Source organism: Terrapene carolina, unplaced genomic scaffold, assembly GCF_002925995.2.
Source record: "Terrapene carolina triunguis isolate 2854851 unplaced genomic scaffold, T_m_triunguis-2.0 Scaffold58, whole genome shotgun sequence".
Taxonomy (NCBI): domain Eukaryota; kingdom Metazoa; phylum Chordata; order Testudines; family Emydidae; genus Terrapene; species Terrapene triunguis.
In genome coordinates, this window is record NW_020664409.1 from 91,437,869 (window position 1) to 91,454,036 (window position 16,168).

Genomic DNA, 16,168 nt, shown 5'->3' on the forward strand with positions numbered 1-16,168 from the left:
GTGCTAATTAAGGGTGAGAACCTGCCAAAGTTCAATGGGGAGTATGAGGGCTCCCCATCACCCAGAACAGCATCTTCCAGCTGAATGCTGCTATATCTAGGAGAGAGGGAGAGAAGGCAACAGTAGCACTAGTGTGGGACAGAACCCCTTTTGGAAAAAGGAGCAGGAGGAGCCTCCTGCAGAACTAAGGGTTGGAGAGCACCCATATTTATGATAGATAGTGTGTTTTTAATAGGTAGCAAGTGCCAGGCAGGCCAGGTTTTGTTCTCTCCTTGCTTTACTGGATCTGCATAGATCTGTATGCCTGCTCCCTGCACAGCTTCTACACATGGGACAGAATGGGACCCAGAAAGAGGCAATAGTAACTGCGCCCTCCCACAGGGACGGGAAACCAGGAAGTAGACTGTGATTGTATATTTAGCGTAGTCCCCTCTTCCACCAGTCAACCAGTATATAGTAGGGAGAAGGCCTTAACTGCTTGGAGAACACTCCATCCAAATGTAATCTTGCCTACAGAGGAATCTCGTGTATAATCAGGGACAAATGTAATAAGTGTCAAACAGCTAGCAGCTCTATAGATCTTGTCAGTTCCCTCTGCCAAAGAACTGGAGAAATCTCTGGTCAGATGTTCCTAGTTATCACCTACCTTTCTCATATGCTGAAGAGAAACCATCCTGAATTCACTTAACTTCTTATCTTAGAAACCTTTTCCCCTTTGCTAAGGTCTTTAAAAAACAAACTGGTTTTTGTCAGTCCTGAAAGTTCCACAATAAGTTAAGTATTCTATGAACATGTACAATGTGCATTTACCCTTCTGCTGAACTTGGATTAGGAAAATATGAAGGTAACGTAATGGATTTGTTAAATGAAGTTTGGTGTTAACTAAAGCTGAACTAATAATGGAAATGTTTTCACTAATATTCATTTGAATTTACCATGTTTGTCATCCTTTTGTTTTCAACTTTCTGAGTGTTTAAGCATCACTAGCATAAAAAGATGTGAAAAATGAATTTTGAGATCAAATATTCTCCATATATGAATTATTATGGTGTATTTGCATTTAACACTCGCAATTCCCTTTGTGTTAGCTATAAACAGCACCCAGCATTGTCTGTTTCTTGATTAGATGACTTTTTAAACTACCATATAATATAATCATTTAAAAGATGCCATTTCCACTAATAAACACATGGAGCACAGATACAGTTAACACAAATCAATTTACAAATCCAAAGGCAAAGGTGGGGAAAATGTTGTACAGTATAAATCCAACTCTGCTATCCAGCAACAAGCAGGATCCCCACTTCCATTTCTTTCAATTTCAATTGAATATTTCTTTCAATTTCAATATTCAACAGTGAGGATGGCTCTTATACTTGCCAATGCTTTAGCCTCTGATTCAGCAAAGCAGTTAATCACATATTTAATTTTAAGCACAAATGCAATCCCATTGAAATCAATGGCACTACTCAGCTTAGATTTAAAGATGTGCTTAAGTACTTTTCTGAATAGTGGTCTAAACTGAAAAGGGTATAGAAACAAGATTGTCAGTCATATTGCTTAGTATTATAATTTTTAAAACAAAGTGTTTCATGTTCATTGTCAAGAGAGAATGCTTTGTGGATGAAATAAAAGATAGAACTATCTTTATGACTGTAATTATTTATTTTTCAAGTGCCTTTAAGTCCACCCAGGAACTTGAGATTTTCAGACATTGGACACAGCACTTCCAGGATAACATGGGAACCTGTTTCCGAAAAAGTAAATGGTTATCGTATTATGTATGTTAAAACTGATGGGACAGAAACCAATGAGGTAAGCAGTTAATAATGTACCATATTCTTATTTTTAAGTGTAATTTCTGTAAACAAATCAGATCTTTCAAGCTGTAACAAAAGATTTACTTATAATTTTCAAACTCTGTGCATGGAACATTATGCTTTATACCGGGCATGTATTCAGAGTGCGTCACACACATGTGGGATCTGATCCTGCAAAACCTTACTTGCATGAGCACTCCTTCCTTATGCGCATAGTAAAGTGAATGGAACTATTCCAGTGAGTAAGTGTGTGTAGGATCTGACCTTTGACCTAAGTGGACAGTATCGAAAATACCTGAGGATCAGACCAGATAATGAAGCTCCCAGACTTCTGTGGGTTCTGAGTTTAAGCTCATTTTTAAAAGAAATTTACCCCAAAACTTGGCTGCCTGGGATTTTACTACATTTTGTTAATTTTATTGCTATAGTTACATGTAAGAGGAAAAACTGACTTCCAACAGAAGTAGGATTTGGCTCAGAATAGGTATGAGTGTTTTCTTTAGGCAGGATATCACTTGACTGTAACAACCTATTTCAGCTTGGACTCTCAGGGTATGTCTACACTGCAGTCAGATACCCGTGGGCTGGCCCATGCCGGCTGACTCGGGTTCATGGAGCTTGGGCTGCAGGGCTGTTTAACTGCAGTTTGGACTTCCAGGCCCAGGCTGGAGCCGGGGCTTTAGGACCCTGCAAGGTGAGCCTGAATCAGCAGACCCGGGGGCAGCCATGGGTTTCTAATTATAGTGTAGACATTCCCTTAGTTATAATACTTAGTTTACCAATCTGACAACATCTGCATTGTAACTAGAAGAGCTTTCCTTATAGCTTTCACCAGCATATGCACCATTAGCAGCCTCTCTAAATGGAATGAAATATCTTAATACAAAAATCAGACAAAATATATGAAAAATGTTTAAATAAATAGTTGCAGTAAATGGAGCCAATCATATAAACAGACCAGATCCTGTGCAAATAAAATATGATATAAAAGCCTCTGACATTAGCCTGTGGCTATGACTATTTAGAGTTATCAGTTCTTTCTTACAAATGGGATAAATATCCATATTAAACTGAGACAGGTTACCCGCAAGTTTGGAAGATAATGTAACTCATGGGTGACAAAGCTCTGAGTAGTTTTTCCATGTCTTTAAACATTTGTCAATAAATTAAACTTCACTTAATCCCATTTTGTAGTTTACTTATAATCTGGGCATCTCTGAGGTTTTTAATGTCTGTCTAAATTCATCACCATGGTATGCGAACATCTCCGATACATAGTAATGTAATATGCATACTTTATATGGTGAGAGCATGATATATAATGTTTGGTGATGTATATTCTACAGTTTTCTTGCTCATAAAATAGGTGGTATATTTTTTCCAGTTTGCTGGTTTTGTGTCTTGTTCTTTGTGCCCTGATCTGACATGACATTGAATGCCTTGATATACAGCTAGCTTATGCAGCTTTCTGAGGTTTTTGTCCCCCATAATGCCACGTTAAATGTATTCTGGCTGAAGACCAAAGAAAACTGTCATCATTTTTTATTAGAGGGAGAAGGGGTGTGTGTGTGAGGTAATATCTTTTATAGGACCAACATCTGTTGGTGAAAGAGACAAGCTTTCACCAACAGAAATTGGTCCCATAAAAGATATTACCTCACCCACCTTTTATCTTTAATATCCTGGGACCATCATGGCTAAAACAACACTGTGAACATCTTTTTATGATAAATATTAAACATAAAGTGCTCATCTGTCAGAAATGTCTTTATACCTGTGGCTTCTCTAATTCTCCCTTCCTCTAGTTTTCTACCTCCAGTTTTCTACAATCTAGACTATCTCATTTTTAATAGGTTTTGATAACCTTGACTTTACCTTCATTCATAATGTAAATGTTGCATATAATTATATAATTTGTGGCTCTTTTCATAATTGCATGGCATTCTCTGTCCATATCCATTACTAGCCAGCCGAATTGCAGGCACTGATAACGTAAAGGGGCTTTGTTTCCTGTATTCCTAGCACATGGCAGTATCTATTACAAATTATTAATTCTGCAGGTGGAAGTTGATCGCATTTCAACATACACCCTGAAAAGGCTGACATCCCTTACAGAATATACTGTTGCCATTTTTTCCCTCTATGATGAAGGACAGTCTGAGCCGCTGACTGGCAGCTTTACTACAAGTAAGTCTAACTGCATATTTGAAGGCTTTCCAAGAACACCTTTGATATTCACTTTCTGTTTTGGAAAGCAAGACCAGTAACTGTGATACTCTCCAACTGTGATTTCAGAATATTGGGGTGTTTTGCTTTTTATTCATTTGGGGAGCATTATGCCACTAAAACGTAGACAAATAGCATCTCCGCTGTCAGATTACTCGGTGTTTATAAAAAGTAAAAATTTAAGGACTGGAAGGCTTAGTAAATCTACTGAACTAAACTTTTTTTTTGCTTTTTTAGTCCATGTAAATTTCTTCATAGAACCTGCAACGTAGTACCCATTTTTGCAATCTCTCATCTAGCAGTGTAAAGTAGTTGGAAGTTTGCACTCATTCCCTGGAAATGAGTATCTGCATTCTTCTTTCATGAGAAACTTTTTAGACCTTCAACTTTTTATGTCCTGACTATGGGACCAAAGCTGCAATCCTTGCTTATGTGAGTAATCCATGACATCATTAAAATACTCATGTGATCAAGGATGTAAAGGTTGCAGGAGCAGCAATATTTTGTATCCTTTATTTCTAATAAAGTAGTAAAATAATTTTTTGGCAGAGCTTGCCAGACCATACACTCACTTTGATGGCATTTCTCCATATGTCTTTGTGTCACATGATAACATTTGAATGCTACAGCAGGTCAATTCCAAGATTTCAGTGAATGTTCTAGGCATCAGTGGCCACAACTCTATTGATTTTTGGGAAAATTAGAAAATGAAAAGGAGGGAAAAGAGGAGGCACAGTCAAGCCCTGTCATCTATTTAGCACAGCCATAGCTTCAAGCACCTCTGCAATTGTCTGTAAATCAAATAACTGGTTGATGGCACCATTACTGTCTAGAATAACAATACCCCTCAGTCATCATTGCTCCTCCTCCCAATGGAGTTTAAAATGTTGACACCCTGAACTACTCATCTCCAAAGCAAAAAATAACTGCGGGGCGGGGGGAATGGTGCCTGGCAGGCACACACAACCCCTGTGTGTGTGGGAGAATGGAAGACCCTGGCATAGGGGGAAGGGAGAGAAGGGGGCATGAGGAGAAATGGGTGCACATACAGCCTTTGCCATGACAGGGGGGTAAAATGGAAGACATAGGCATGGGAGGAAGTGGGAGGAATGAGGGGGCACACAGAACCTCTGATACAGGGAAGATTGGAGGGGATTGCAGGGAGTCCCTGAAATAGAGGGGGATGGGAGGGTGGCACACAGTGAGCTTGTGAGGTGAAATGGAGGGATGCAAGGAGCTGCTGGTGTGTGCAATGAACTCGGCCTACACAAGCTACCAACCGTGGGCGGTGGGTATAATAGGCCAGGGGAGGCTTCGCTCCGCCTCTTCCCCTCCCTGCTGCTCCGCCCTTTCCCTGAGGTCCCCACTGCTACCTGGTGAGTCCCTCCTCTCCTCCACTGCCCCCCTCTCTGGAGGTGCTCACCATGTCCCTCCTTTCCTGAAAGACCCCCCATCCCCACCCTCATCATGTCCCTCCTCACACCCCCGCCCCCGCGGGAGAGGAGGGTGGAGGAGAGGAGGGACACGGCGGGCAGTGGGGGCCTGGTGGAGGAGGGGGAGGAGAGAAGGGATACAGCGAGCGGCAGTGGCAGGGCTCGGGTGACCAGATGTCCCGATTTTATAGGGACAGTCACGATTTTGGGGGCTTTTTTTTATATAGGCACCTATTACCCCCCAGTACCTCTGTCCTGATTTTTCACACTTGCTATCTGGTCACCCTAGGCAGTGCTGAGCGGGGAGGGCAGGGCCTGGGCTGAACGGGGGTGGAGGATGGGCAGAACGAGGCAGGACAGGGAGCTAGCCTCCCACAGGGGAAGCTTCATCTGCTGGCCATGCTACCAAATAGTGACACCCTTGTTAAAAATAAGATAAAGGGCCTGATCCAGCGAGGTGCTGAGCAGTTTTGGAGGGGTGCTGAACGCCCTCCATTCCTGTGCATTCATAACATGAAGGGATTTCCATTTGCCCACAGGAAGTATGGATGTAATGAATTGCAAAACTATATAACCACATTTTATGTTCACAAAGAACATACATATCTCATGTAATAAGCTCTCATTTGTTTTACGAGTCAAGCCTCAAATCTCAGAAGGAGGTTTCGAACCAGACTGACATTTATTAATCTATCCAGGATTTGCATTTATGACTTAAGATGTAAAAGGATTTTTCTCTTCCACAGATTTGTCTGCTCTCTCCACATGCTGTGATGAAGAATTGTGGCCTCTAAACAGCAGTACTATCAGGAATCAAGTTACAGGGCTAGAAAATCCAGTGTTGCTGGCACTGTTAACTAAGAGATGTATACACAGCAAAAAAAGACTCTCAGCAGAGTCAGTTGACTCAGGCAATGGGGACTCACACTGCGGGGTGAAAAATAGCAGTATAGATATTCCGGCTTGGGATAGTGCCCAGCCTCTTAGACCCTCACCCGTCGCTGGGTTTCAGAGCTCAGGTTCTTGCCCGAGCCTGAATAGTTATTTTTAGCCCTTCAGCGCCAGCCTACGTCTGGTAACCCGAGCTCTGAGACTCATTGCCGTGGGGATTTCTATTTATTTATTTATTTATTTATTTTTGTGGTGTAGATGTCCCTTAAGTACAGTTTTTCTGAGCAAAGTAATGTTTTCATAAAACAATAATACCAATAACATTTCCTTTCTCCTACCCTTTGCCTGCCCTGCCTATTTAGACTGTGAGCCATTTAGGGGCAGGAACTGTCGTGTTTGTATGATACCTAGCACAGTGGCATTTTGATCTTGGTTGAGGCTTCGAGGCACTATCATAATATAATTAATAACAGGGTGATAATGTTGCTCACTCTATGGCTAAGTAAGTATATCAGGGTGAAAATACCTAGCCTCCTTGAGAATCACCGAGTGAGAGTATAACCAGAGGTACATTTGATATCTATCCCCTATGTTCTATTTTGTGTAGGTAGCTACAGCTAAAAAAGTCACAGAGTTATAGAGTTTAAGGCCAGAAGGGCCCAGCAGATCATCTAGTCTGACCTCTTATATATCACAGGCCACCACCATCACCCAGCACCTGCACACTAAACCCAACAACTGAAATGAGACCAAAGTATTACAGCCCATAAAGGGCTTGTTGAATATCACCATTTTGTGTAGTTTTAAGGTTTTTACAAATTTTAACTTCCTCTTCTTCTTCTTCTTTTTTTTTTGCATAACATTGTTTTGCAGAAAAAGTTCCAGCCCCACAGTATTTGGAAATAGATGAAGCATCAACAGATAGTTTTAGAGTCAATTGGAAGCCCATCTCCTCTGATATTGCTCGCTACAGATTGGCATGGACCCCACTGAATGGGGGTGCATCTGAAGAGGTGAGTTTTCTTGACTCTCGTGGGGCATGGTATGGATGCTTCACAAATGGAAGAGGAAATACATTCCACTTTGAGAGGCCCAATGCTGTAGAAAATATATTGCCAACTAAGCAAAGCAAAATCCCAGTGACCTGATATGTGGCAGTTTGACTTATTCAGAGGACAGCCTGGCTTACCATGAAGCCCTCCAAAATTAAACTGAACCAATGTTTCAGCATCTCTTTGTAGATAAACCCGGAGGGAAGAGAACTCATGGAAATTAGCTATCTAATCTCTAATGCGCCAATTACTATAGAACCTGCCTTCCATTCTCTGTTACTCCCAATTCTTGGAATGCTCAAATTCTTCCGCTTCCCAGTGAAAAAGATGAAGGTAAAACAAGATGATCACTCCAGGGGAGGGTGGGTGACGTGCCCAGCAAGGGGATGAGAATATGTTCTAGATTTGTTTAATCAATTGGAAACAGTAAAACTTCCTATAAAACCATAGATTCAAAACATTTGACAAACAAAGTTTACACACAATTAATAAATTACAGTGGTATCCTGTGTTTCTGTTTCTCCTCTTTCCCCTTTCTCTCCCTGTGCTCCACTTTTAGCTCTAGATCATCATGCATTTCTTTCTCTATAGCTGTGTTTGTCCTCAGGCAACATTTTCATCCTTTTAAAATGTTTTGTTTTGTTCTCTAGTTCAAGATTTTTTTCTTTATTTATCCTTTCTGCTCATATTTTTAACCTTTGCTTGTCTACCTTTCATCTCTCTCTGTCCCATTCTCTCTCCATCCCTTTTTCTCTGTTCACTGTTTGCCCAGTTTCTCTCCACTTACTCTTTTCTCATTCATCCTCCTACTAATGTAGTGAAACTGGGCCTTTTCTGGAAAGTAGCCTTGCCCTATTTCAGTCTTCCCACACCTGGCCGGAGATGCTCGTGTGCATGATGAGATGAATTTGGAGGGTAAGCAAGTAAAAGAAGGAATTTGTAAGTGAGCTAGTTGATAGGCCTGTCACGCACTGGAGTTCCCCTGCTTGTGAGATGGGTTAGGGTTCCCCTTTTCCTGGACTCACTTTTTACTACGTTTATTTCAAGTACCTATCCTGAAAATGTGGTTGCCAATGAGTCTCTTTGACTGGTGTGTATTTTGGATTGGACCTTATTATTGTCCTCGTGTTGTTTTTTAAATCACTTTGTATTGGTATATATTTATAAAATTATCATGAAATATCTGCAGATCTGGGGTTCCTCTCTCATCAGGGTGAATGGTTCATTCATTGGAAAATGCTGCAGGGCGACAATATTTTTACATTTTAAAATATAAAAAATACCCAGGCTCCTTCCTTGTTCTCCTCAGTTGACCTTTGTAATGAGGTCAGGCCAAGGATAGCACAATACCTCCAGGCTGCTGCCTCTTTAAACTTCTTTCCCAGCTGCCGTATCAGGCATGCAGTAATACAGCACACCCACCTTCGCTCCCAAGAGCTGTTGCCATTTAACTGGGTAGAGCTATGGAGCCAAATTCTGAGAGTGATGTGAAAGGTTTTGTAAGTGAGGCCTATTTACACCAACTCTGCCAATGTGTAACAGAGACTAGGCAGGTGTAACTTACCCAAAGAGCTGGAATAAGATTTTAAAATGTGCATGATCAAGGATAGCTCTTTGTGTGTGTTAGAATAGGGGGTGCACATTATTATACCCTCAAGTTGGTTGATTTGCTTGTTACACTCCTCTCTCCTGGTCCTTTGGCTTGTTAGTTGCACCAGCATTGACTGCCTGAGGCTCTTTTAGGCTCAATGATCCAGAGTAAGTGTGTGTGTGTGTGTGTGTGTGTACAGGTGGTGTAAATTACACATTGGTAAGTGATGTGAGTCAGATGTAAGTTAACAAGTCCAAGTGAGTCTTGGGTGTCTAAGATGGTTTGACATGCATTATGGGTGGATGTGGGGAGCTGGAAGAAGGTGTTAGTTATACCAGCTTAGATCCATGTAGACTCACTCAGACTTGCATCTGAATTTTGCCTAAAAGTATCTGTTTGAGCAGGGTGTCAGTTCAATGTTCTGTACCTTCAGAAGACCAGACCCATTCCCCGCTGAATTGGGAACAGTTTCTATTTCTGCAGAGCCCAGGAGTCTGTGATGCTTTTGTGGGCCATTAGCCACCACAGCAAATTTTTCCTGGATTTGCGCCTCTTTGTTTATTAAGAAACGTTCACACTGCAGCATGTTTTTATGCACAGAATAAAGATATTGTGCTATTTATACTGATTGAGTGCTTCAAATACACTGTATGCTGAACAAATTGCTTCCCACTTCACTTGGTTCTCATTACTGGGGTGGTTTTGTTTCCCTTCAGATGATAAGATGAGTGTCCATCCCTAAAAGTCTGCCAGTGTTGCCTCAGGGAGTCATATCAATATTTGCAGTGTGGCCTAAACGCACTGTCCCAAACCCACTTGCCATCCCAGTTCACCAGAACCACTCCTCACTTCCCCTCATCCTGCGGTCAGTCTTGTACACCCCTTTCCATCTCTCAGTCCCCCTGTATCCACTGTCAGCCATTGAACTGCCCAATTCCATTTTTAAACATGAAGAAACAGGGAAATCCCCACACAAAAACTTTATCATATAGTTAATGTTGCTCAAATTCATTCCTTGCCAATGCAATCACTAAAAATAAAGGAGATCACCACTTAAGACAGTCCATGCTTTCCCAACCACACATCGTCATATCCAAACACACCCATAGTCTTCAGCGCAGCAACAAAAACTACCTTTCATCAGGGCCGGCGCTTCCATTTAAGCGACCTAGGCGGTCGCCTAGGGTGCCAGGATTTGGGGGGGAGGGGGCGGCATTTTGCCGTCTTTGGCGGCAATTCGGCAGCGGGGGGGTCCTTCCGCGCTCCAGGTCTTCGGTGGCAATTCTGCGGTGGGTCCGTCACTCGCTCCGGGACCCGCCGCCGAAGTGTCCCAAAGACCGGGAGTGCAGAAGGACCACCCCGCCACAGAATTGCTGACGATGACCAGGAGCGCGGAAGGACCCCCACCTAGGGCACCAAAAACCCTGGCGCTGCTCCTGTCTTTCATTTCCCTCCTACAAAACACTCACTTCCTCAAATTCACCCTCAAATACAGAATCTGAACTCTGACCTTGTAATTTCTTAGATTGTAATAACACATTCTTGGTTTTTCATCTACAAGTATGTGTATTGGTAAATTACCTTAATTTTGCAGAGGTTAGAGCTAAAGTTCTGTGATTAAGTGAAACATTGAGGAAATGGATGTGTGTTTTGTGAGTACTTGTACTTTGGAGTCGAAAGGGTCCAAGGCTGCTGAGTTGACTAATGTGTTTTGGTATCGTAATATTTGAGTTAGGCCTCTGGGGGTCAGTTCCTTGAGTTTTAGTGATTGCTTTCAAATTAAACAAACGTGATCAGCCTTAACTGTAAGCTAACGTTATTTGTGTGGATCATAGTATAAGGTTACATGGCAGAACAATGAAACTGGCAATAGAATAACTCTAATCTCGATCTATGAACTGAACAAATTATTAGTGAGTAGTTTGGAATATATGGCTGTATATTTTAGGTGCTGAAATTCTATCTTTCCTATAATTCAATAAAGTTTTTATGAAGTTAATCAAATATAACAGTAAATAATGGGAAATGGTTTCTCTAGATATTGCTCTGTTTTTTAGGTTGTCTTAGATGGAGACAAGGACACGCATGTTGTTGAGGGTTTGTTATCCGATACGGAGTATGAAGTTTCTTTGCTGGCAGTTTACAGCGATGAAAGTGAAAGTGATGTTGTTGCTGTTCTTGGAACTACACGTAAGACAAAAACTAATGGTTGTATTGTTTTAAAGAGCTTTATATACTTTAAAGTATAATGTATGAAGCTTATGTTTAAAATATAGTCTGTCCCTTGCTTCTAATACTGAAAAATACGATGTATCATCAAGGCTTTGGAGACATATTTTGTGCTTTTATTTAATGTTGTGTGGAAGAAGGCATCCAGCCTGGAAAGAAGGTTTGGCTGCCCTTCTAGCTTTAGTAGCATTAGACTGTCTCTGGTTACACATCTTTGGCTCAGAGATTATTTAACATTCTTTGGTCCTAGGTGTCAATATTTATTCTGGGGGCGGGATATTTAATTAAAAGCTATATTCGATTTAGTTCTGGAATGAAAATATTTTAATTTAAATACTTTTCAAAAACATAATTAGAAATATTTGACATTTACTGTATATCTTTCTCAGCCACACATTTGTAATTTAATTGAAATCAGTGGAGTTGCACTGATTTACACCAGCTGAGGATCTGGCCCTGGATGGTTACATCAGTGCCTGTGCAACTGTTACTGAAGTCAGAAGAAAACATAGATGGCTTATAGTGGGCATTGTGGCCGTTTCCAGCTTGGGTGTTTAAAGTCTCTACTTCATGTAGGCATTTAAGCACATGATTAAATCCATTGCTATGCACCAAAGAAGGACTTGCTTTGCTTAAAGTGCTTTGCTGAACTGAGATGAATTACTGACTCAAACCAGCACCTACACTAAATCCGTATTTAGGTGTACTTTTCTGTATCTGAAAAAATCTCTTCTACACTCCCATTCTGAAATGTGAACGTTGCCCTAACAGCCTCCATCTGTCTGTCTGTCCATGTCGCCATCCATTTCTTTCTTTCTCTGTCTGTCTCCGTCCATCTTTTTCATATTTCTTTCTTTCAGTCTGTCTTTCTTTTACCCACCCACCTTTGTGTCTAATCAGTGCTTCCCTTTCTTACCCATCTCTAAAAGTTTATTCTGAAAGTTTAAAACTCTACTTCTGGGGCAATCTACAAGCTATTTTTAGCCCTGCAGAATCTCTAAATTATTATGCTTATCTTAACAAAGTCCCTTTTCTTTGCAGCAGACATCTCTCAACATGAAAAATAAATATTCATGGACCGCTGTGCTTTGTTTCTAACAAATCAGTCTTCTGTGGTTTTAATGGGAGGATGTGGTTCTTTTGTGCTCAATAAAGCCCTTAGGAAAGAAGAGTAAAGGAGCTTGCACAACAATTTCTTTTCTTGACTATAAAACAGATTTATTAGAGGGCAAGATTATTAATTTTTTGACCAACTGTATAACGGTGATATACCTATGAACTATTTCTGAAAACTAGCTTAGGACAGTGTTGCATTACATAGAGTAAGCTGTGAATGGTGTGTATCCCTTTTGTTTATTAAGTAAGAAAATATAAAAAAAATCATCAGACAACATTCTTTAGAAGTTAACACACATTTTCTTTTCTTTTTTGGGCAGTGACTTGGTTAAATTGAAACTGTATTCTCAGTTGTAAACAGGAAAATTTATTTGACTCAAATCAAGGCGTACAGACATATTTAGTAAACTTTGGCTTGATCCGGCAACCCTTACTTAGGCAAGAAATCTATACCCATGCAAGTAGTCCGTGCATCAATACTGGTGCTGTTATTATGTTTAGCTTTGTGTGGCTTGAAAGCTTGTCTGTCTCTCTAATGTCCTGGGACTGACATGGCTATGACTGTGTATAGCAACAACAATGTAATTTGTTGGCCTTGCTGGCAACCTTGTTGATTGTCTCAGCAGACAAATTAAATATAAGAATGGGCATGAAACCTGCCCTACCCTCCTAACACTTGAAGGGTGATTCTAGTGGTGGTTGGAAGCTGAAACTAGACAAATTCAGATTAGAAATAAAGTGCAGATTTTTAACAGTGAGGGTAATTAACCATTGGAACAATTTAGCAAGGGGAGAAGTCTTTAAATCATTGTCTTTCTGGATGTCTTTCTGTTGTTCAAAGAGAAGTCATGGGCATAGGCGCCGGCTTCTTCCGGGCCCAGGGGATGTTCAACCCTCTGCTCCACCCCAAGTCCTGCCCCTTTCCCCCCAAGACCCAACCCCCATCCCACCTCTTCTTGCCCCTGCCCCCACCCCCTTCTCCAAAGTCCCCACCCCCGCCCTGCCTCATCTCATCCTGCCACACTTTTTCCCCACTCCCGTCCCGCCTCTTTCCAGCCTCTTCCTACAGATACACATATGAATCTTTTTTGCTTCTAATTTGACTAGGATGTACATAATATCTTCCACTGTTTCATTCTCTTCAGAATATCATCTTATACATTGAATGTAGTGCTCTTGAAAGGTCCTAAATAGACTCATTTACTTAAAATGAAGGGGTGCATGAGGGTAGGTAAGTTGGCTCAGGGTCATAGTTATAAATAGCAGAAAATATTTCCATAACTGGCATTAAAAGAGTACACAAATGGCTTCCAGATCTTTCTGAAATGTTAATGAATAGAGTATTATTTTTTCAGTTGCAAGGACCACTACAGTATCTACCAGCCTTGCTACTAGTAGTACTGCAACCTCCAGACCCACAACTGCAGGTAAAAGAAATGAATGTCAATAAAATGTACTCTAACGGGTTTTAGGCCCCATACAAAAAAAAAAGAATTAAAAAGATCTCATTGTTTGTTTTCTTGAATCAGACAATTTGCTTCTAAGTATAGGCTGCCTGTCTATCCTAGTGATTTCTATAGCAAACTGAGCTTTTGTACAGGGTTAATTATTCTAAAACCCGTAGAGAGCCAAGGATAGGTGTCATATAAATAAAACAATGGGGGACATTTATATAATATTTATTGCTCCTTAAGATCAGTATCCGTTCATTCCAGGGAGCATTTTTGGGTTCATTTCTGTTCCTATTTAAATCCACTGCAAGCCCCCATAATTACTTCCATAGAAATGGGGTGCGGCTGTTGTTGCTTGTTGACAGTCATTACAAAATATTGTTGAGTGACACATTTCAAAAGACATCTTTTAAATAGGATCTATGACATATTCGTTTGAGTTACTTTTGTTTTTGTTTTTAGTTTTTCGAACAGGAATCAGAAACCTTGTTATAGATGATGAAACCACATCAAGCTTGAGGGTGACGTGGGACATTTCAGACTACAACGTTCACCAGTTCAGAGTGACCTACCTCACTAGTAAAGGTGATCGTGCTGAGGAAGTGGTAAGAATGGTCTGCATGATTTTTTTTGACTTAAACAAACGTTCAGAGATCCTATTAGTATTAACAAAGGGCCCGATCCTGCACCTATCCTACATCGAAGTCAGTGGATGATCTGTGTATGGAATTGCTGCAGAATTGGACTCTAAATCTCTAATCCTGCAATCGATGCAGTGCAGGCAGACTGCTGTGTCTGTGCAAAACCCTGTTCAAGCTGCTCCATGTAGGTGAAGCAATCTACCTGTGCATTGTCAAATACGGGATTAGGGCCCAACTGGCTAAAGATGCTGGACTTTGGGTTAAACTTCTAGGTTAACTGATGCTTAACTGCTGCTGTTCTTGATTGTGCTATGACAGGCCTCAACCTTTGTAACACACATATTTAAGAAAGTACTTTTCATGACTGCAGGGCTAGCTGCACCTCTGTCCCCTTTCTTGTCTCTCTTAGAGCGGCCCCTGAGGGTTCACGCCTTGGGCCTTCACCTCTTCTGGAGTGGAATTTTGCAATTCCCCCACTCCTAGGCTGGGACCCAGACTATAGTGCCTTCTGTACTAACTGTGTTTACCTAGCAGTCCTGATTGAGTTCAGGTACCTGTGGTTCTTCCCTTTGGGATCTTATTTTCACACACTAACTTGTAGGCAGGGCAACCTTTTGGTTGGAGCAGGAGTTTTGTTATGCTTATAAGAAGCACACAGGATCTTTTTCAGGGGAAAAGGCAATACACCGTGTTTATTGAAGATACAACAATTAGCATATCCATTCAATCACACACACACAGTCCCGCCAGTTGATGTTATAGTTACCAGTCCAGAGTCTGGATCAATCTAATGGCCACCTAGGTTGATCAAGGGTAGGTAGGAGTCGGGTTCTGTCGGTCGCGACACGATGCTCCAGGGAAGTCTTGGCAGGACGAACCCAAAGTTTCATGGCAAAGCACCCTGTTTATATAGTGATTTTCCTTCCTTGGGACCAATGAGTTCTGCACCGTCATGCTGTAATCAATTGTCGTTTGACGAGTGCTTGTTTTCTTAAATTGTTCTTCTCATCCTTTATCTTGTTCTTTCATCAGTCTCTCAGGGAGTTACCCCATGCTGGTTTTGATCACAGCTATCTTGTCCCCATTGATGGGTGCCTGCCACATCTTTTAGAGTCGTCAGTCTGCCCTCTCTGACATCTCAATAGGGGTGTGTTGCAATCTCCTGGTGCCCTTACGTCTGTCCTCGGTTCCTCCCTAGACCATCTGGTCCGGTAATGGCCTGCACACTTATCTTCTAACACACACATTCCTCATTCACACACAAAACAGGATTGATTTACACAAAGAATTTGAACAGGAACATCAAATTGCAATGCAGGAGAAAACAATCATTGCATTCTTTTATTTATTTCAAAATGCTAAACCTACAACAAAATGGTGACTCTAAAGGTCTGTCACTGCCTTGAAATCAGCTCCAGACACAGATTCTGGCTGATGCATCTTTACAATGGCCCATTAGGCCATTCCTTTCTGCTTTCAGAAAGGGTGGCTGGCAGGATATGATCAAATCATACACTAACGCATTTAATACATGCTACATTATTATTCTTTATCCTTCATGCTAAATTATACAAAATACAAACATAAAATCCTACTACTACAGTTTGGCCTAGTGGTCAGAGGAGAATCCAAGGGGAGAATTGGGAGCGTGGTCAGGAGGAAAGCCAATGGTCAGAGCCAGGAGCCAGAAGTGAATCAAAGGGCAAAGCCAAGGTCAT

The 16,168-nt window shown here is 41.2% G+C and overlaps 1 protein-coding gene across 2 annotated transcripts in view; it reads left to right on the plus strand.

Annotated features, from left to right (window-relative positions):
* Positions 1–16,168, plus strand: part of COL14A1 (collagen type XIV alpha 1 chain) — a 173,026-nt gene that overhangs the window by 63,988 nt on the left and 92,870 nt on the right. For both annotated transcript variants that reach the window (XM_026646212.2, XM_026646205.2), the window contains exons 14-19: positions 1,676–1,815; positions 3,881–4,007; positions 7,244–7,383; positions 11,071–11,203; positions 13,714–13,785; positions 14,272–14,414. In XM_026646212.2, the coding sequence (XP_026501997.1) occupies positions 1,676–1,815; positions 3,881–4,007; positions 7,244–7,383; positions 11,071–11,203; positions 13,714–13,785; positions 14,272–14,414 (755 nt within the window). The remainder of the gene's footprint in view (positions 1–1,675; positions 1,816–3,880; positions 4,008–7,243; positions 7,384–11,070; positions 11,204–13,713; positions 13,786–14,271; positions 14,415–16,168) is intronic.